This window comes from Pygocentrus nattereri, chromosome 7, assembly GCF_015220715.1.
Source record: "Pygocentrus nattereri isolate fPygNat1 chromosome 7, fPygNat1.pri, whole genome shotgun sequence".
In the NCBI taxonomy this organism is placed as follows: Eukaryota; Metazoa; Chordata; class Actinopteri; order Characiformes; family Serrasalmidae; genus Pygocentrus; species Pygocentrus nattereri.
The window spans coordinates 46230468-46251449 of record NC_051217.1 but is presented as its reverse complement, the minus strand read 5'-3'; the positions used below and the strand labels follow the sequence as shown (position 1 = coordinate 46251449).

The following is a 20982-nucleotide window of genomic DNA, read 5'->3' as shown; positions in this document are numbered from 1 at the left end:
CCACAGTCCACTGTCAGTGGGATTATAACAAAGTGGAAGCGATTGGGAACGACAGCAACTCAGCCACGAAGTGGTCGGCCACGTAAAATGACAGAGCGGTCAGCGGATGCTGAGGGGCAGAGTGCACAGAGGTCACCGACTTTCTGCAGAGTCCATCACTACAGACCTCCAAACTTCACGTGGCCTTCAGATCAGCTCAAGAACAGCGTAGAGAGCTTCATGGAATGGGTTTCCATGGCCGAGCAGCTGCATCCAAGCCTTACATCACCAAGCGCAATGCAAAGTGTGGAATGCAGTGGAGTAAAGAGCCGCCACTGGACTCTAGAGCAGTGGAGACGTGTTCTCTGGAGTGACCAATCACGCTTCTCCGTCTGGAAATCCGATGGATGAGACATCATATTAAAGCTTATGGATTAGGAATGGGATGTCACTCAAGTTCATATGCGTGTGAAGCCAGACGAGTGAATTCTTTTGTCACTATAGTGTATCGCAATAAAACATAAATAACACCAATGAGACAACAGCACAATTCAGAAAGGTCAGACACTATCAGTTATTGTATGTCATAAAATCTGCCTAATCAGCTGTGATCTGTATGACTGTTGTTTTACGTCTTTTGGCTTTTGATGTAAAATATGTCAGTTTGAATGTTAATCAAACCAGAACTGAAAAAGGCAACAACGCATCGCTTTCTGCTTTGATCTGGACCAAAACAAGCCAAATATAAGTATATAGTGCACCGTTATGCTCCTGATCATGTTTATCAGAAATGCAGATCACATTCTTAACCTGTCATATAAATGTAGCAACAGTGCTGAAAAATCACGTGATTAAAGGAGAAAAGCAGACTGAAGGACATTTAAAGGGTTAATATGGTGAGTTATATTAAAGCCACAAAGAAAACAGGATTATTTGTATTAGACCATTTTAGAGGCTGGGTGTGGTGAAACTTCAGACGGCCCGAGTTTGTGTGACGTACTGTAGCACTCCTACGTATTCCTGGACGTCGGCAGTGTCTGCGCTCCTCCAGTTTCGTTTGAACCCCAGCATCAGCGTGTTGGGTCTGAGCCGCCCCAGCCCTGAAGCCTGCAGCACAAACAGGAACACGTCTAATCAGAGAGACCACAATAAAAGCTTTTCCTTTCAGTCTATGACGTTTTATATTTGAATTCTGGGATTCGTATGGAATGTTCCTTTGTGTCTAATGCATGCTAAACGCCAGGTTGGCACACATTGGAAAAGTATGTATGCACCTTTGGTGAAAGCATGGCTGAGTTATTTTTGTGTTTAATTTTTGGAAATCAAATCAAATCAAATTTATTTTTACTTTTTACAAATGATGTTGTCACAAAGCAGCTTCACAGAATTCCAGTAAAGACAAAGTTTTAACAAGACTGTAAAACCCCCAGGTGGGCAAGCCAGGGGCGACGGTGGCAAGGAGAACCTCCCTCAGAGCTGAGGAGGAAACCATGGGAGGAACCAGGCTCACCAGGGGGACCATCCTCCTCTGGTCAGACTACCTACAGAGTTATTATACTACTAATATTAATAGCAGTAGTGTTAGTGGTAGGAATAGCTGGGAGTCTATGAGAACATCAGTGCAGGGTGGGCAGCTAGAATAACTATATTGAAGTTTATATATTGTAGAAAATTATTTTTGAAATTTTGGAAGGATGTTGATACACTATATTTCCAAAAGTATTCACTCCCCCATCCAGATCATTGAATTCAGGTGTTCCAGTCACTTCCATGGCCACAGGTGTATAAAGCCGAGCCCCTAGGCCTGCAGACTGCTTCTACAGACATTAGTGAAAGAATGGGTCGCTCTCAGGAGCTCAGTGAATTCCAGCGTGGTGCCGTGATCGGACGCCACCTGTGCAGCAAGTCCAGTCGTGAAATTTCCTCACTACTAAATATTCCACAGTCCACTGTCAGTGGGATTATAACAAAGTGGAAGCGATTGGGAACGACAGCAGCTCAGCCACGAAGTGGTCGGCCACGTAAAATGACAGAGCGGTCAGCGGATGCTGAGGGGCATAGTGCGCAGAGGTCACAGACTTTCTGCAGAGTCCATCACTACAGACCTCCAAACTTCATGTGGCCTTCAGATCAGCTCAAGAACAGCGTAGAGAGCTTCATGGAATGGGTTTCCATGGCCGAGCAGCTGCATCCAAGCCTTACATCACCAAGCGCAATGCAAAGCGTGGAATGCAGTGGTGTAAAGCGCCGCCACTGGACTCTAGAGCAGTGGAGACGAGTTCTCTGGAGTGACCAATCACGCTTCTCCATCTGGAAATCCGATGGACGAGTCTGGGTTTGGCGGTTGCCAGGAGACGGTACTTGTCTGACTGCATTGTGCTGAGTGTAAAGTTTGGTGGAGGGGGGATCATGGTGTGGGGTTGTTTTTCAGGAGTTTGGCTCGGCCCCTTAGTTCCAGTGAAAGGAACTCTTAAAGCTTCAGCACCAAGAGATTTTGGACAATTTCACGCTCCCAACTTTGTGGGAACAGTTTGGGGACGGCCCCTTCAAAATGAACTTTTTAAAATCAAACTTCTCTTAAGGTAGCCATTTAAAATACCATAAAAGCATAAAAACACTTTTACAAAAAACATGACAGATTCAGCAATTTTACTTATAGTACAGATAGTTCTATTATTTAAAATGAAAGAATTGTAAATCTGTAATACTCAGATCGTGGCTTCTCTTATCTTGGTGTCAGGCTGTTGTGGCTGCTGCTGTTGGTGATCTACTTTTCTTCACTTTGCTTCTTACACCACAAGCAATTCTGTGATCCAGCCAGCTAAAGAATCTAGAGGATCTGATCGGATTTCATCCTTTTCCACCTCTAATATCTAATCATACATTTTCCACTGGGATGTCAGCCCAGAACTGATACTGTATATCATACTGGTGCCATCTCCGTATGTGATATCTATCTTTATGGTGCCCTGAAATAGCCACTGTAGTTATTTCAGTTTACACTCTTTATCCTGTTTTATTGTATAGGCTGTCGGGCAGCAGCAGCTCTAATCTCACTTCAGTCTGAAGTCCTGATGCCCCCATATCTCTGCTGATAGCGCCAGTCACCTTAGTATGACTTTGATCATTCTGCACTAAAGTCTGTCTGATCTGCAGTGCAGTATTCTACAGTACAGTCTGTCTGATCTGCAGTGCAGTATTCTACAGTACAGTCTGTCTGATCTGCAGTGCAGTGCTCTACAGAAAGGTCTGTGTGGTCTACAGTACATCAAACATTCTACAGTAATGTCTGTCAGATCTACAGGACATGATGTCCAGTATTTTACTATTTTCTGGAGTTTGCGATCTGATCTACAGTCCATTGTTCTGACCTGCAGTAGACTCTCTGCTCCTTCTCTGAAGCTCTCGGATGCAACAGCGGCATAGAACGCTTTCCTCTTCTGTTGATTCAGCCACACTTGGTTCTGCTCCATGGACGCACTCATCTCCTGCTGCCGCTCCACTCGCGGACCCTGCAACACACATTCACACACTCAGATACGTCCCCCTCTAAAAGCTCCTACAGAAAGTTCCTACATGAGCTGGTTCTGAATTCACTGCCTGATGACTGAGACGCTGTTTTATGAGAGTTTAGAGAACTTCAACTCCATTCATGGTGGAGGGAGACATGCAGGGCGCTGTGCGGCAAAATAGTCCCCAAAGAAAACTCAGTATTCCAGATTTTCCACTGTTTTCCATCATCAGCATTCCATATAAGCTCAGAAGACTCGTGTAGGTTCTCTGGTGGTTCTGGATGGTAAATAAAGTGTCTATATCTGTGTTGTAGTCATGGCGACGCATTCCCATCATCACCACTGTAAAGACGTCTGAACCGTTTCACACCAAACCCTCTGAATCTCTCTGTTTACATCTGAAATCTGACCTCCACTGAATTATGGAGGAATTTTATAAAACTGGTGGATTTTACCTTTAAAGTCTGGACATATTCAACAGATTTAGCCTTTTGGGCTAACACTGGCTCATTTACAGTGGATACTGCCGATTAATATATATTGAATAATTTATTAGTCCCTGACAAATAAATCATTAGTGGCAATAAACTGCAACTCAGCTTAAAGAGATGTAAGATGCACGCATTTAGTGAGAAATAAGCAAGTTAAATACTAATAAAACCCTGAGGAACTTCAAAGTGACTCGATACTTAATTAAGTCCTCACCACAAACACTTCACAGGTGAGGCAGAGGCCGTAGTTTTTGGTGAAGGAGTGCGCCAGGTCCAGCAGCGCCGGCCGTGTTTTAGGAGCTCCGGTCAGAACGATGCACTGAGGCCTGAGGGACGAAATTACAGCTTTATAGTCATAAACACAACACAAACCTGTATCTCCAGCTTTCATCAGATTTTCTCCTACAGAGCCTGAGCTCATCTCAGAGTCCACAGAACAACTGAACAGTTCACTTATTATAAACAACATTATCTCCGATGACTGCCGGATTACCGGAGATAACAGGATCAGGCGTTTTAACTAAACTTCTGCTTCAAAACGGAACCGCGTTACAATAACGGGTTCTTCAGAAGATCTCCTTTGAGGAACCAAGTTTGGATCCCTAAAACACTTGTCGATGGAGAGTTCTGAGGCCTTGTTCCGACAGGCAGCTCAAAGCCGGGATTTGAGCAAAAAAAGGCAAAAAGCCGCATCAAATCCGAGTGTTTGCCATCAGATTCAGGTCGCATGCTTTTAAATCGGATTCCAATCAGATTTTTGTTTATGAGATCCTGTTTCTGGAGTCTGGACTCTTTCATTTACACTTTTTAGTAAGGCTTCGGTCACACAGCTGGTAAAAGTGGCCCAAATCAGATCTTTTTCTTCATGTGACACCGGAGTGTTATCTGTATGTCAGTGTGAACAGCAAAAAACAACACACTGGAATGAGTTTAAAGAATCCAAGGAGGCAAACCAGAGTGACCGCGCCCTTTTTACGGCGAGTTCAAACACATTCTGGGTGCTGAGCCCAGCTGTCGGTCAGTGAAGCTTCATGATGCTCCTGTGATGCTGGTGAAGATGAATCTGATCCTCCGGGATGGACTGGCGTTCGTTGGCAGTTGTGATTGTTTACCTCTGGATGAGCTGTGTGGCGCAGCGTGACGCTCAGGTCTTTTGTGCATGCGGGTCAGTTTAGGAGATGATCTGTTCAGACTGATGGTGCTTACAGGTCACACATCAAAGATATTATCAACAGAAAATCAGATTTGGGCCACTTTTACCTGCTGTGTGAACGTAGCCTACATGCCCCAGTTTGAGCAGATGAGATCTGGTTTCACGTTCCTGTATATAAAGCACATTACGACACACAGCGTTCTGGTTTTCCACTCTTTTCCCGACACCTTCATCTGCGTAGAGTGATGGATTTTGGGGAATTCCAGCCTTGTGTATACTTGCTCAGTGCTCAGTAATTGTGTATCCGCTCACTCAATTGTACGTGGAAAACAAAAAAAGAAGATGTAATCTCTCTGAATATCACTGCTGCAGTCAGCTGGTTAGCAGCTCACCCTCCACAAATGTCATGTTCATTCACTCTGTAGTTAATAAAGCAAACAAATGAACAAATCAGACCTGCTCAGGTTTAAAATCTGAACAGCTGGTCTAAGCAAATCCGATTTGTCCTGCAGTGTGAACAGAACCATTTCCGTAAATTAGATGTGTGAGCACGAACTTTCAAAGTCTGACGATCCTCCACATAATACGAAAGGTTCTGTCCCAATTAAAGCTCTTCCTAGAACCATTTAGTAACCTTAATTTTTAGGCATTTTGCATGAAGTCCTTGCCATTGATCTTCCTTTCCAGCAATTTTTTTGAGCTTATTGTCATTAATTAATTATCATTAATTATCATTAAGCTGGTGAAGGACTTTGTTGACTGGTGTAAGCTGAACCAGCTGCAGCTAAACATCAGTAAGGCTAAGGAGATGGTGCTGGACTTTAGGAAGTCCAAACCTGCCTTGTCAGCAGTCACTGATGATGGTGTTGATATACACATACAGACATATGGGTGTGCACTTGGACACCAAGCTGGACTGGAGCTTTAACTCTCGCAGTGTACGAGAGAGGCCAAAGCCGTCCCTTCTTCTTGAAGAGGCTGAGGTCTTTTGGTGGAAGCACCAAGCTCATATGGACCAGTCTGCTGGACTGCTCAAGCTGGACTCTTTAGAGGTTGGGGCAGAACAGAGGATGCTCAACAAGCTGGTCAAGATGCTGGACAGCACCTCACACCCCCTGCCTGCTACACTGGATAGACAGAGGAGCACATCCAGGTCAGACGGTTCCAGCTGAACTGCGTTAAAGAGCCATTTGAGATCTTTCTTATCCACTGCTATACGGCTCTACAGCAAGTCTCCTTACTGCAGAGACGGTACTGATCTCCTGCTGTCTGAACTGAGCTGAACCACCTCACTGTATCTCCTCTCCTGTTAATACACACTGTGCAATATATCACAACTATTACTGTTATGACACTTTTCACTGTGCACTTTACACTGTAATATTGATGCAACTCAGAGTTCGTCATGTCTATAATATGTGCTGTTAGACGACCTCACACCGCTCAGTGCCTGCTGTCTGTAAATACAGCCGATTTGCAGATCATCGTCTTCTGTTTTATTTACGTTTTACACAACGTCCCAACTTCACTGGAATTGGGGTTGTAAATAGATGCTTATATTCCTCTTGTACTTTAACTTATATCTAGATTTATTTCTATTTTCTATTTTTCTGGATAGTATATGTACGTTTATCTATCATCTGTGTATCTTTTGTAAAGTAGGATACGGTTGTTACCCAAAAAAATCACTTATTTCTTTTTTCTGCATTGTCTGAGACCAGCAGCCTTTCACATCATGTGAGAATTTCCGGATGAATGGATCAATAAAAAGTTCCCATTTCGGCCGTTGACGATACATACGTGGACGATAGACCCTGTGACTGTCCTGCAGTGGACGGAGTGAACATGTACAGTGGACTCATGCACCTGAAGTTCTTGACGTGTTCATCCACTCCCGATAAGGTCAGCGTGTTATTCACAGCGTTCACAAACGTCACGGCCTGCGTGGACGACCCCCAGTTCACATCTGCAGGAGGCACAGCTCGTATTAACGGTCTGCTCAGTGGAGATCATTAACCATTCATCATTATAATAAGAGCATCATAAACTAAGACAAAGCACATGCTGACGTGGCTCAGTTACAGGGCTCACACCACGGAAAACCGAATGGTCCTCGCTTTGGGAAATGGGATGTAGAGTATAAAGAGAACCAGGCTGCCCTGAAGTCTGATTGATTTGTGATGTCATGTGATTGTTTTGTGATGTTCCTTATATCCTCTCATCCAGCCTACTGCGCTTATGAGGAGTGATTCAGCCCAGGCTGCTTTGTGAATGAGGCACAATAAAGAAGAGCCAATCAGAACAGAGCTCATTTACATACATTTTTATATCACAGTTTTCCGACCTATATTATTCCTTAAAAGCATTGTGCTTTTATAACCTCATAACCTCCTTCATGTTCATACCCCCTCATATTTTTTTAACCTGTATATACTATAATTACTGTACATTGTAAGATAAATATTTATATTGCTGCTAAGCACTTCTGGATGGATGCAAACTGCATTTCATTGCTTTGTACCTGTGACATACGCAATAACAATAAAGTTGAATTCTAATTCTAATTCTAATTCTTATTTAAATCTAAGGAATAATATAGGTCGGAAAACTGTGATATAAAAATGAATTATTATAGTTGTGTAGTATATTAGCTGTGGTTGTGTAGTATATTAGCTGTAGTTGTGTAGTATATTAGCTGTAGTTGTGTAGTATATTAACTGTAGTTGTGTAGTATATTAGCTGTAGTTGTGTAGTATATTAACTGTAGTTGTGTAGTATATTAGCTGTGGTTGTGTAGTATATTAGCTGTAGTTGTGTAGTATATTAGCTGTGGTTGTGTAGTATATTAGCTGTGGTTGTGTAGTATATTAGCTGTAGCTGTGTAGTATATTTGCTGTAGCTGTGTAGTATATTAGCTGTAGTTGTGTAGTATATTAGCTGTGGTTGTGTAGTATATTAGCTGTAGTTGTGTAGTATATTAACTGTAGTTGTGTAGTATATTAGCTGTAGCTGTGTAGTATATTAGTTGTGGTTGTGTAGTATATTAGCTGTAGTTGTGTAGTATATTAACTGTAGTTGTGTAGTATATTAGCTGTGGTTGTGTAGTATATTAGCTGTAGCTGTGTAGTATATTAGCTGTAGCTGTGTAGTATATTAGCTGTAGTTGTGTAGTATATTAGCTGTAGCTGTGTAGTATATTAGCTGTAGTTGTGTAGTATATTAGCTGTAGTTGTGTAGTATATTAGCTGTAGCTGTGTAGTATATTAGCTGTGGTTGTGTAGTATATTAACTGTAGTTGTGTAGTATATTAGCTGTAGCTGTGTAGTATATTAGCTGTGGTTGTGTAGTATATTAGCTGTAGTTGTGTAGTATATTAGCTGTGGTTGTGTAGTATATTAGCTGTGGTTGTGTAGTATATTAGCTGTAGTTGTGTAGTATATTAGCTGTAGCTGTGTAGTATATTAGCTGTGGTTGTGTAGTATATTAGCTGTAGTTGTGTAGTATATTAGCTGTAGCTGTGTAGTATATTAGCTGTAGCTGTGTAGTATATTAGCTGTAGTTGTGTAGTATATTAGCTGTAGCTGTGTAGTATATTAGCTGTGGTTGTGTAGTATATTAGCTGTGGTTGTGTAGTATATTAGCTGTGGTTGTGTAGTATATTAGCTGTAGTTGTGTAGTATATTAGCTGTAGTTGTGTAGTATATTAACTGTAGTTGTGTAGTATATTAGCTGTAGTTGTGTAGTATATTAGCTGTAGTTGTGTAGTATATTAGCTGTGGCTGTGTAGTATATTAGCTGTGGTTGTGTAGTATATTAGCTGTGGTTGTGTAGTATATTAGCTGTAGTTGTGTAGTATATTAGCTGTAGTTGTGTAGTATATTAGCTGTGGTTGTGTAGTATATTAGCTGTAGTTGTGTAGTATATTAGCTGTGGTTGTGTAGTATATTAGCTGTAGTTGTGTAGTATATTAACTGTAGTTGTGTAGTATATTAGCTGTAGCTGTGTAGTATATTAGCTGTGGTTGTGTAGTATATTAGCTGTAGTTGTGTAGTATATTAACTGTAGTTGTGTAGTATATTAGCTGTAGCTGTGTAGTATATTAGCTGTAGCTGTGTAGTATATTAGCTGTAGTTGTGTAGTATATTAGCTGTAGCTGTGTAGTATATTAGCTGTGGTTGTGTAGTATATTAGCTGTAGTTGTGTAGTATATTAGCTGTAGTTGTGTAGTATATTAACTGTAGTTGTGTAGTATATTAGCTGTAGCTGTGTAGTATATTAGCTGTAGCTGTGTAGTATATTAGCTGTAGTTGTGTAGTATATTAGCTGTGGTTGTGTAGTATATTAGCTGTAGTTGTGTAGTATATTAACTGTAGTTGTGTAGTATATTAACTGTAGTTGTGTAGTATATTAGCTGTAGCTGTGTAGTATATTAGCTGTAGCTGTGTAGTATATTAGCTGTAGCTGTGTAGTATATTAGATGTGGTTGTGTAGTATATTAGCTGTGGTTGTGTAGTATATTAGCTGTAGTTGTGTAGTATATTAGCTGTGGTTGTGTAGTATATTAGCTGTGGTTGTGTAGTATATTAGCTGTGGTTGTGTAGTATATTAGCTGTAGTTGTGTAGTATATTAGCTGTAGTTGTGTAGTATATTAGCTGTGGTTGTGTAGTATATTAGCTGTGGTTGTGTAGTATATTAGCTGTAGTTGTGTAGTATATTAGCTGTGGTTGTGTAGTATATTAGCTGTGGTTGTGTAGTATATTAGCTGTAGTTGTGTAGTATATTAGCTGTAGTTGTGTAGTATATTAGCTGTGGTTGTGTAGTATATTAGCTGTAGTTGTGTAGTATATTAGCTGTGGTTGTGTAGTATATTAGCTGTAGTTGTGTAGTATATTAGCTGTGGTTGTGTAGTATATTAGCTGTGGTTGTGTAGTATATTAGCTGTGGTTGTGTAGTATATTAGCTGTAGTTGTGTAGTATATTAGCTGTGGTTGTGTAGTATATTAGCTGTAGTTGTGTAGTATATTAGCTGTGGTTGTGTAGTATATTAGCTGTGGTTGTGTAGTATATTAGCTGTGGTTGTGTAGTATATTAGCTGTAGTTGTGTAGTATATTAGCTGTAGTTGTGTAGTATATTAGCTGTGGTTGTGTAGTACATTAGCTGTAGTTGTGTAGTATATTAGCTGTGGTTGTGTAGTATATTAGCTGTGGTTGTGTAGTATATTAGCTGTAGTTGTGTAGTATATTAGCTGTGGTTGTGTAGTATATTGTCCTGGTCTGTATAGTTGTGTCTTTGTGTAGTCCCACCTGGTTTCTTGACGGTGACGTAGATGTAGAGGAAGATCTCGATGGCGTACGTCAGCAGCGCAGCCCACCAGTTAATGACAAACATCACAGCGCAGCAGAGCACGGCCCCGAACAGCGACAGCCACATGTTGTAGTATTTATACGCCGGCCTCCAGCCTTCGATCATAAACACACCGATTTTATACATTTTATTACTGGCTATTTCAGAGGGTTTGGAGTGAAACGGTTCAGACGTCTTTACAGTGGTGGTGATGGGAACCAGGCGTCGCCATGACTACAACACAGATATAGACACTTTATTTACCATCCAGAACCATCCCATATTTACCATCCCTCCTGGAGGGAGACATGCAGGGTGCTGTGCGGCAAAATAGTCCCCAAAGAAAACTCATTATTCCAGATTTTCCACTATTTTCCATCATCAGCATTCCATATAAGCTCAGAAGACTCGTGTAGGTTCTCTGGTGGTTCTGGGTGGTAAATAAAGTTGAAGTTCTCTAAACTCTCATAAAACAGCGTCTCAGTCATCAGGCAGTGAATTCAGAACCAGTTCATGTAGGAGCTTTTAGAGGGACGTCTGGTTCCTATCACCACCACTGTGAGGAGCTTTTAGAGGGGGACGTCTGGTTCCCATCACCACCACTGTGAACGGTTCTGACTCTGTAAGTTCCTCCGGAACGGAACGTTTCACACCAAACCGCTCAGAACCGCTTTGTTTACATCTTAACCAGTTAATTACACAGACATTTCGGAAAGCTGATGGAATTTCCCTTTGATTGCTTTCACTGCATTGACCCACCCAGTTAGCTGACTCCATAAATCATAAAAATATATTACACTGTAACTTTTGTTAATACTTTAGTCATTTTACACCGTACGACACACAAATGAACACTTCCATTTACGAGTGCAAGTTGAGCTGACCTGGAGATTTGGCGTAGGAGGCGTGGAAGCAGGAGAAGTTGATGAGAGCGTAGGACGCCAAGAAGAAGTTGGAGATGATAGGAGCGATGACGTTCAGCTCAGCTGCAGAGAAAGAGAAATGTAATCACAGAATCATTTTAGTGCTGATATTTTACATGTGCTGTTAGATAAGACTGATTTGATAGGAGAACAGTCAGATCAGAATGTTTATATCGGCATCCAGGGTGATAAAATGTGCATGCAGCTCCTTTCTGGGTGCAGTAATCTCTTGGCATCTTCACTGGATAAAACTTCTTAAAACAAGTAATAATCTCCAGAAATATAATATCAGAATATTTTTATAACGAGCAAATTAGATACAGCAGGTTGACTAGGTTTAAAGGGTTCTAAAAAGCTCCTACAGAAAGTTCCTACATGAACTGGTTCTGAATTCACTGCCTGATGACTGAGACGCTGTTTTATGAGAGTTTAGAGAACTTCAACTCCATTCATGGTGGAGGGAGACATGCAGGGCGCTGTGCGGCAGAATAGTCCCCAAAGAAAACTCATTATTCCAGATTTTCCACTGTTTTCCATCATCAACATTCCATATAAGCTCAGAAGACTCGTGTAGGTTCTCTGGTGGTTCTGGATGGTAAATAAAGTGTCTATATCTGTGTTGTAGTCATGGCGACGCCTGGTTCCCATCACCACCACTGTAAAGACGTCTGAACCGTTTCACTCCAAACCCTCTGAACCTCTCTGACTACACCTGACACACTGGATAATGTAGGAATTTAGAACAATCAGTAGAATTCCCTTTGTAGATAATTTCAGGATGATATGGGCCGGAAGGTGAACCGTGCTGTGACACTCACCAATGAGGATGAAGGCCACAGCAATGAAGAAGGTGAGCACATAGCCCCGAATGGGCTCGTTGTTTTTGCCGTGGCCTTTGGCAAAGAAGTGCAGGGCTTTGTAGATGTTGTCCTTACACAGCGCCTGGAACCAGACAGGCAGGTTATTTTTATAAAGTATGAAAATGGGCAAACATTCATGTATTAAACATATTTTAAATACATTTATTAGTATGAGTGATTCCCTGTGTGCAGCTGTAATGAAGGTTCCAGATGTAGCTAAACGTACCGACTGTGATCTGCACTGTGCTTTACATTAACCACGTACGTCTGCAATCAGACTCTCACACACAGTGTACTTCACATAAACAAGATATCAGATCAGCCCTGCATTTCACAGAGTATCAGTACCTACAGCCCTCGCTTCTGTCCTGCTAAAGGACCATTAGATCAGATTTAACATGAAGAGACTGGAACACAAACTCATTTCTAAAGGATTCAGACAGTGAAGAGCATCAGACAGGATTCTGGAGATGTTCCTCCACTTTCTGATGGGCTGATAAACTCATTTCTAAAGGAATCAGACAGTGAAGAGCATCAGACAGGATTCTGGAGATGTTCCTCCACTTTCAGATGGGCTGATAAACTCATTTCTAAAGGAATCAGACAGGGAAGTGCATTAGATTGGGTTTTGGCTGTTTCCATACATTTTCATACATTAACATATATTTATTTTTTATGGTACATTTCTATATGTAATATTTCTCCATACATTTTAAAATAAATGCATTTAATTTTTTTTAACATGGCAATATATTCAGAAATACATTGTAGTGTCGACCACAATGCTGACTGTAGCATATTGTCACAAAAACACCACAACATATTTCTAATATTCACCCTGAATGTTCTGCTGTAACTCCCATTAGGACGAAGCATCTGAACCAAAAAATACTCTGCATACCGTCTCGTGTGTGTAATCGATTGCATTACATGCGATGCTGGATGTGGTCTCTGTTTCCTGCCAGAGACATTTCGACGCAGTGCTCCATGTTTCTGAGTGTTCCTTGCCTGAACGTCAGCGCCTACCTCATCGTTCCCATGCCGGGGCGTCCCAGCTTGTTCAAAGCTCTGTATACTGAGTTATCACAGAATGTTCGGGGCCTCTTTCGAGTGAATCTCCCTGAATGCCATTGTTCTGTATGCTAGTGTGCAGTATTGTAGTGCACAATGTACTAGTATTCAGTATGTTAGTGAACAGGACTAGTGAACAGGACTAGTGTGCAGTATTGTAGTGCTCAGTGTACTAGTATTCAGTATGTTAGTGAACAGGACTAGTGAACAGGACTAGTGTGCAGTATTGTAGTGCTCAGTGTACTAGTATTCAGTATGTTAGTGAATAGGACTAGTGAACAGGACTAGTGTGCAGTATTGTAGTGCACAATGTACTAGTATTCAGTATGTTAGTGAACAGGACTAGTGAACAGGACTAGTGTGCAGTATTGTAGTGCTCAGTGTACTAGTATTCAGTATGTTAGTGAATAGGACTAGTGAACAGGACTAGTGTGCAGTATTGTAGTGCTCAGTGTACTAGTATTCAGTATGTTAGTGAACAGGACTAGTGAACAGGACTAGTGTGCAGTATTGTAGTGCTCAATGTACTAGTATTCAGTATGTTAGTGAACAGGACTAGTGAACAGGACTAGTGTGCAGTATTGTAGTGCACAATGTACTAGTATTCAGTATGTTAGTGAATAGGACTAGTGAACAGGACTAGTGTGCAGTATTGTAGTGCTCAATGTACTAGTATTCAGTATGTTAGTGAACAGGACTAGTGAACAGGACTAGTGTGCAGTATTGTAGTGCACAATGTACTAGTATTCAGTATGTTAGTGAACAGGACTAGTGAACAGGACTAGTGTGCAGTATTGTAGTGCTCAATGTACTAGTATTCAGTATGATAGTGAATAGGACTAGTGAACAGGACTAGTGTGCAGTATTGTAGTGCTCAGTGTACTAGTATTCAGTATGTTAGTGAACAGGACTAGTGAACAGGACTAGTGTGCAGTACTGTAGTGCACAATGTACTAGTATTCAGTATGTTAGTGAATAGGACTAGTGAACAGGACTAGTGTGCAGTATTGTAGTGCTCAGTGTACTAGTATTCAGTATGTTAGTGAATAGGACTAGTGAACAGGACTAGTGTGCAGTATTGTAGTGCTCAATGTACTAGTATTCAGTATGTTAGTGAACAGGACTAGTGAACAGGACTAGTGTGCAGTATTGTAGTGCACAATGTACTAGTATTCAGTATGTTAGTGAATAGGACTAGTGAACAGGACTAGTGTGCAGTATTGTAGTGCTCAATGTACTAGTATTCAGTATGATAGTGAATAGGACTAGTGAACAGGACTAGTGTGCAGTATTGTAGTGCTCAGTGTACTAGTATTCAGTATGTTAGTGAACAGGACTAGTGAACAGGACTAGTGTGCAGTACTTGTAGTGCACAATGTACTAGTATTCAGTATGTTAGTGAATAGGACTAGTGAACAGGACTAGTGTGCAGTATTGTAGTGCTCAGTGTACTAGTATTCAGTATGTTAGTGAATAGGACTAGTGAACAGGACTAGTGTGCAGTATTGTAGTGCACAATGTACTAGTATTCAGTATGTTAGTGAACAGGACTAGTGAACAGGACTAGTGTGCAGTATTGTAGTGCACAATGTACTAGTATTCAGTATGTTAGTGAATAGGACTAGTGAACAGGACTAGTGTGCAGTATTGTAGTGCTCAATGTACTAGTATTCAGTATGTTAGTGAACAGGACTAGTGAACAGGACTAGTGTGCAGTATTGTAGTGCACAATGTACTAGTATTCAGTATGTTAGTGAACAGGACTAGTGAACAGGACTAGTGTGCAGTATTGTAGTGCTCAATGTACTAGTATTCAGTATGTTAGTGAATAGGACTAGTGAACAGGACTAGTGTGCAGTATTGTAGTGCTCAGTGTACTAGTATTCAGTATGTTAGTGAACAGGACTAGTGAACAGGACTAGTGTGCAGTATTGTAGTGCTCAATGTACTAGTATTCAGTATGTTAGTGAACAGGACTAGTGAACAGGACTAGTGTGCAGTATTGTAGTGCTCAAGTGTACTAGTATTCAGTATGTTAGTGAACTAGGACTAGTGAACAGGACTAGTGTGCAGTATTGTAGTGCTCAATGTACTAGTATTCAGTATGTTAGTGAACAGGACTAGTGAACAGGACTAGTGTGCAGTATTGTAGTGCTCAATGTACTAGTATTCAGTATGTTAGTGAATAGGACTAGTGAACAGGACTAGTGTGCAGTATTGTAGTGCTCAGTGTACTAGTATTCAGTATGTTAGTGAACAGGACTAGTCAAACAGGACTAGTGTGCAGTATTGTAGTGCTCAATGTACTAGTATTCAGTATGTTAGTGAACAGGACTAGTGAACAGGACTAGTGTGCAGTATTGTAGTGCTCAGTGTACTAGTATTCAGTATGTTAGTGAACAGGACTAGTGAACAGGACTAGTGTGCAGTATTGTAGTGCTCAATGTACTAGTATTCAGTATGTTAGTGAACAGGACTAGTGAACAGGACTAGTGTGCAGTATTGTAGTGCTCAGTGTACTAGTATTCAGTATGTTAGTGAACAGGACTAGTGAACAGGACTAGTGTGCAGTATTGTAGTGCTCAATGTACTAGTATTCAGTATGTTAGTGAACAGGACTAGTGAACAGGACTAGTGTGCAGTATTGTAGTGCTCAATTGTACTAGTATTCAGTATGTTAGTGAACAGGACTAGTGAACAGGACTAGTGTGCAGTATTGTAGTGCTCAGTGTACTAGTATTCAGTATGTTAGTGAACAGGACTAGTGAACAGGACTAGTGTGCAGTATTGTAGTGCTCAATGTACTAGTATTCAGTATGTTAGTGAACAGGACTAGTGAACAGGACTAGTGTGCAGTATTGTAGTGCTCAATGTACTAGTATTCAGTATGTTAGTGAACAGGACTAGTGAACAGGACTAGTGTGCAGTATTGTAGTGCTCAGTGTACTAGTATTCAGTATGTTAGTGAACAGGACTAGTGAACAGGACTAGTGTGCAGTATTGTAGTGCTCAATGTACTAGTATCAGTATGTTAGTGAACAGGACTAGTGAACAGGACTAGTGTGCAGTATTGTAGTGCCAGTGTACTAGTATTCAGTATGTTAGTGAACAGGACTAGTGAACAGGACTAGTGTGCAGTATTAGTGCTCAGTGTACTAGTATTCAGTATGTTAGTGAACAGGACTAGTGAACAGGACTAGTGTGCAGTATTGTAGTGCTCAGTGTACTAGTATTCAGTATGTTAGTGAACAGGACTAGTGAACAGGACTAGTGTGCAGTAGTGTAGTGCTCAATGTACTAGTATTCAGTATGTTAGTGAACAGGACTAGTGAACAGGACTAGTGTGCAGTATTGTAGTGCTCAATGTACTAGTATTCAGTATGTTAGTGAACAGGACTAGTGAACAGGACTAGTGTGCAGTATTGTAGTGCTCAATGTACTAGTATTCAGTATGTTAGTGAACAGGACTAGTCTCTATGCTATTCTCACCTGGAAAACTTTGGGAGCGCTGACCAGAGTAGCGAGGGCGGAGGAGATTGTAGCGGAGAAGGGTGCCTGCTGTGATTAGGGGTCCCAAACCCAGATACCATAGTCATCACCTACACATATTACATTACACATACATTAGAACATCCTTCCTTCTTACGACTCTTATGTTTGTTTCTGACACCTGTAAGGAATAAAGTACCAGCAACATTTAGGCTTTAGAATGTTTTTGTTATATACCTTATCATATACATGTGCATTATTTATTATCTAGATTAGCTTTTTATTTTTTATAATGATTCAGATTAATCAGTAAAGTCTAATAAAAGGCGAGTTATCATGTCCAGTCTATCTAATGCTGTAGTCTCTAACCTGGAAGTTGTTCATGAGGCCATACTGGCACTTGGTGGTCCCACAGACGGAGAAGTCGTAGCCGAAATCACAGGCGATGGAGAAGTTGCAGCTGGCTCCGGGAGCGATGGTGTCGTTCCTGTTCCCCGTCGCGTCGCGGACGACTGTAGCAGCTGCACAGAGATGAGCAGGGAAATCAGACTTCAGTCTGATGGTCAATGGCCCACGGAAAGTTTGAGACACCGCCTTTTTTTTTAAATTGGACGTTTTTTCGTTGTTACTTTTCCAGTAAATGGGAAAAAAATACCTTTATTAGCCTAAAAGTAGCGCTGGCACTAATATTGGCACGAGTGTTAATATCAGTGATCTTGCTTTCCTCTAAAAAACGATGTGGCTTCATTACAACGTCTGTAAGATAAAACCTTTTAGAAGGGATTGGGATGTTGACCGTGTGCAGCACGGATTTAAAACGAACATTTGAACATTTGGAGTCTGTAAATTTAAAAAAATTAAGAAATGTGTCCAGAATGAAGCCCCTAACATGACACGGTAGATATTTTTAATAAGGTGTGGCCACAAATTAATATGTTGAGACCAGTAATTAATCTACTGAGACCGCTAATTAATATGTTGTTATAAGAAACATAACCTGTGGCCCCAGTATAGTAAATGATGTCTTTCATGTAGTAATTCAAAGCCTCAATAAAGCAATTTGTGGCCTCAATATGATAATCTGTGGCCTCAGTATAGTAAACCGTGTCCTCAGTATAGTAATGTGTGCTGTCAATATACAACCCTGTTTCCAAAAAAGTTGGGACGCCGTGCAGAATGTAAATAAAAGTAGAATGCAATGATATGCAAATCATGTGAAACCTATATGCAAATGAGAACATTACAAAGACAGCATATCAAATGTTGAAATGTTTGGACTATAGGGTTTAAATAAATTGCGAAATATTGCAGTTTGTCTTTATTTGCATTTTGCACATCATCCCAACTTTTTTGGAAATGGGGTTATGGTCATTTGTGTCCTCAATGTAATAATTTGTGCCCTCAATAAACGAATTTGTGCCCTCAATATGCTAAATTGTGGCCCCTAAAATAATCACCATGCCGCTTTAGGGTCTCTGTAGTTCGTAATGATTAACAGAGCTGAGAAAATAAAGCTGCATTCTGATCCAATTCATTTCCAGAATTCACCTCAAATCTCAGAACAGACCCTGAGGAAGTGACTGTAGATCATCGTTTATTATTTAATGCAATCTTGTTGATCCCAAAATGCCTGAAACGAACAAAATGTGACTCCAGACTTGAACTACCTGAGCGGTAGTGCATCTAAGGACAGGATCAGTATAGGAGAAGTTTAAACATCCTGACAACAGCGTCACCCGTCACCCGTCACCCGTCACCCGTAAGCGTTCAGATCAATACACGACATCACTGAGAGATAAACTAATCTAGTCTGTCTAATGATAGCGGTAGTGATGAGCTCTGGCTTCGCCGGACACATTTGTTCATGAAACATGCACGTCTCGTTTTCCCATCGATCCCTGAGTGAGACTGTAACTCTATAAATAAATGATCCACTTAAAGCTGTCAGCTTGAATGACTTTCCTCTGATAACTGCGCCGTGATTTATTACAGCCGTGCGTTTGATCGGCTGCGCTGTCTTCATGTGGTTAACATGTATGTACATTCAGTGCCTCTGTACTCACAGACGCACAGAGCGATGCCAGGTACGTTAATCCGGTGATCAAGATGGCCAGCAGGGTGCCGATGGAATCGCCCCCTGAGGGTCCTGCGATCACCACAGACATTAGATTCACTGAAGCAGGACAGAGCTAGAAGCACGCTAGAGAAACCAAGCCTGATTGGTGACCAGCAAAACCAGTGTGTGTTGTGTTTTGGATGCTGGTGTGCTGGTCAACTGGTGACTGCTGAATGGATGAAAACCAGCTGGGAGAAGTTAGTTAGTGAGTTGATTCAAAAAGAATCGATTCGACTCCAACAGTTAGGATCAAATCGTGGCCAACGATTCTAAGATTCGAAATGCTTGAAGTTGACTCTTCAACTCGTGTTTTTCATCAGAAATGGTTAGAGCTAGTAAATATGGTCAATTCTGTGTTTAATATGGTCATTTGTGGCCTCAATATAGTAATCTGTGGCCTCAATGTAATAATTTGTGGCCTCAATATAGTAATTTGTGGCCTCAAATAATGTGTGCCCTCAATATAGTTTCTTGTGGCCCCAATATAGTATATAGTGTCCTAAATATAGTAAATTGTGTCTTCAATATGATAATTTGTATCCTCAGTCTAGTAATTTGTGGCCTCAATATAGTAATTTTATACAAATTAGTGGCCACAATATAGTAAATAGTAATTTGTGGCCTCAGTATAGTAATTTGTGTCCTCAGTCTAGTAACTTGTGGCCTCAATATAGTAAGTTGTGGCCTCAATATAATAACTTGTACTCTTAATATGGTAAGGTGTGGTCTCAATATAATAATTTGTGACATCAGTATAGTAAGTTGTGACCAAACTTTACTGAAAAAAATCACCATGTCACTTTAGGCACGAGCACTGACTGGTCACCCAGCATCCAAAACACAACATCTGCTGGTGACCAGTGAATAAATTCGGACACGTTTAACCATCAGTGCTTTGATCTTACCTTCAGGTCTCCGGAGATGTTCGCTCCAGCCAGGATTCCCGTCGCCGCAGGGAAGAAAATGGCAAAAACGGAGAAAAATGTCTCTCCATCCCGGAAGCTCGGGGTGAAGTTCTCTGACATTATGGACGCTGTGTGAACAGAACGAGTGCATGAGTGACATCTGTGTTTTCATCTGTTTTCGTCTGTGTTTTCGTCTGTGTTTTCGTTTGTGTTTTCGTCTGTGTTTTCATCTGTTTTCGTCTGTGTTTTCGTCTGTGTTTTCATCTGTTTTCGTCTGTGTTTTCGTCTGTGTTTTCATCTGTGTTTTCGTCTGTGTTTTCGTCTGTGTTTTCATCTGTGTTTTCGTCTGTGTTTTCATCTGTGTTTTCATCTGTGTTTTCGTCTGTGTTTTCATCTGTGTTTTCGTCTGTGTTTTCGTCTGTGTTTTCGTTTGTGTTTTCGTCTGTGTTTTCATCTGTTTTCGTCTGTGTTTTCGTCTGTGTTTTCATCTGTTTTCGTCTGTGTTTTCGTTTGTGTTTTCGTCTGTGTTTTCATCTGTTTTCGTCTGTGTTTTCGTCTGTGTTTTCATCTGTTTTCGTCTGTGTTTTCATCTGTGTTTTCGTCTGTGTTTTTGTCTGTGTTTTCGTCTGTGTTTTCGTCTGTGTTTTCATCTGTGTTTTCGTCTGTGTTTTCATCTGTGTTTTCGTCTGTGTTTTCATCTGTGTTTTCGTCTGTGTTTTCATCTGTGTTTTCGTCTGTGTTTTTGTCTGTGTTTTCGTCTGTGTTTTCGTCTGTGTTTTCGTCTGTGTTTTCATCTGTGTTTTCATCTGTGTTTTCGTCTGTGTTTTCGTCTGTGTTTTCGTCTGTGTTTTCATCTGTGTTTTCGTCTGTGTTTTCGTCTGTGTTTTCGTCTGTGTTTTCATCTGTGTTTTCATCTGTGTTTTCGTCTGTGTTTTCATCTGTGTTTTCGTCTGTGTTTTCATCTGTGTTTTCGTCTGTGTTTTTGTCTGTGTTTTCGTCTGTGTTTTCGTCTGTGTTTTCATCTGTGTTTTCATCTGTGTTTTCGTCTGTGTTTTCATCTGTTTTCGTCTGTGTTTTCATCTGTGTTTTCATCTGTGTTTTCGTCTGTGTTTTCATCTGTGTTTTCGTCTGTGTTTTC

At 40.9% G+C, this 20982-nt stretch overlaps 1 protein-coding gene across 1 annotated transcript in view; it reads right to left on the bottom strand.

Moving 5' to 3' along the window:
• The window catches only part of slc12a1 (solute carrier family 12 member 1), a 60588-nt gene that overhangs the window by 10577 nt on the left and 29029 nt on the right, over window positions 1–20982 (bottom strand). Inside the window, 15 exon segments of the mRNA XM_017684868.2 lie at window positions 980–1086; window positions 3351–3491; window positions 4197–4308; window positions 7002–7101; window positions 10441–10596; window positions 11365–11466; window positions 12222–12345; window positions 16824–16883; window positions 16885–16908; window positions 16910–16933; window positions 17193–17344; window positions 18887–18907; window positions 18910–18948; window positions 18951–18969; window positions 19845–19972. Of these exon segments, the coding sequence (XP_017540357.2) occupies window positions 980–1086; window positions 3351–3491; window positions 4197–4308; window positions 7002–7101; window positions 10441–10596; window positions 11365–11466; window positions 12222–12345; window positions 16824–16883; window positions 16885–16908; window positions 16910–16933; window positions 17193–17344; window positions 18887–18907; window positions 18910–18948; window positions 18951–18969; window positions 19845–19972 (1309 nt within the window).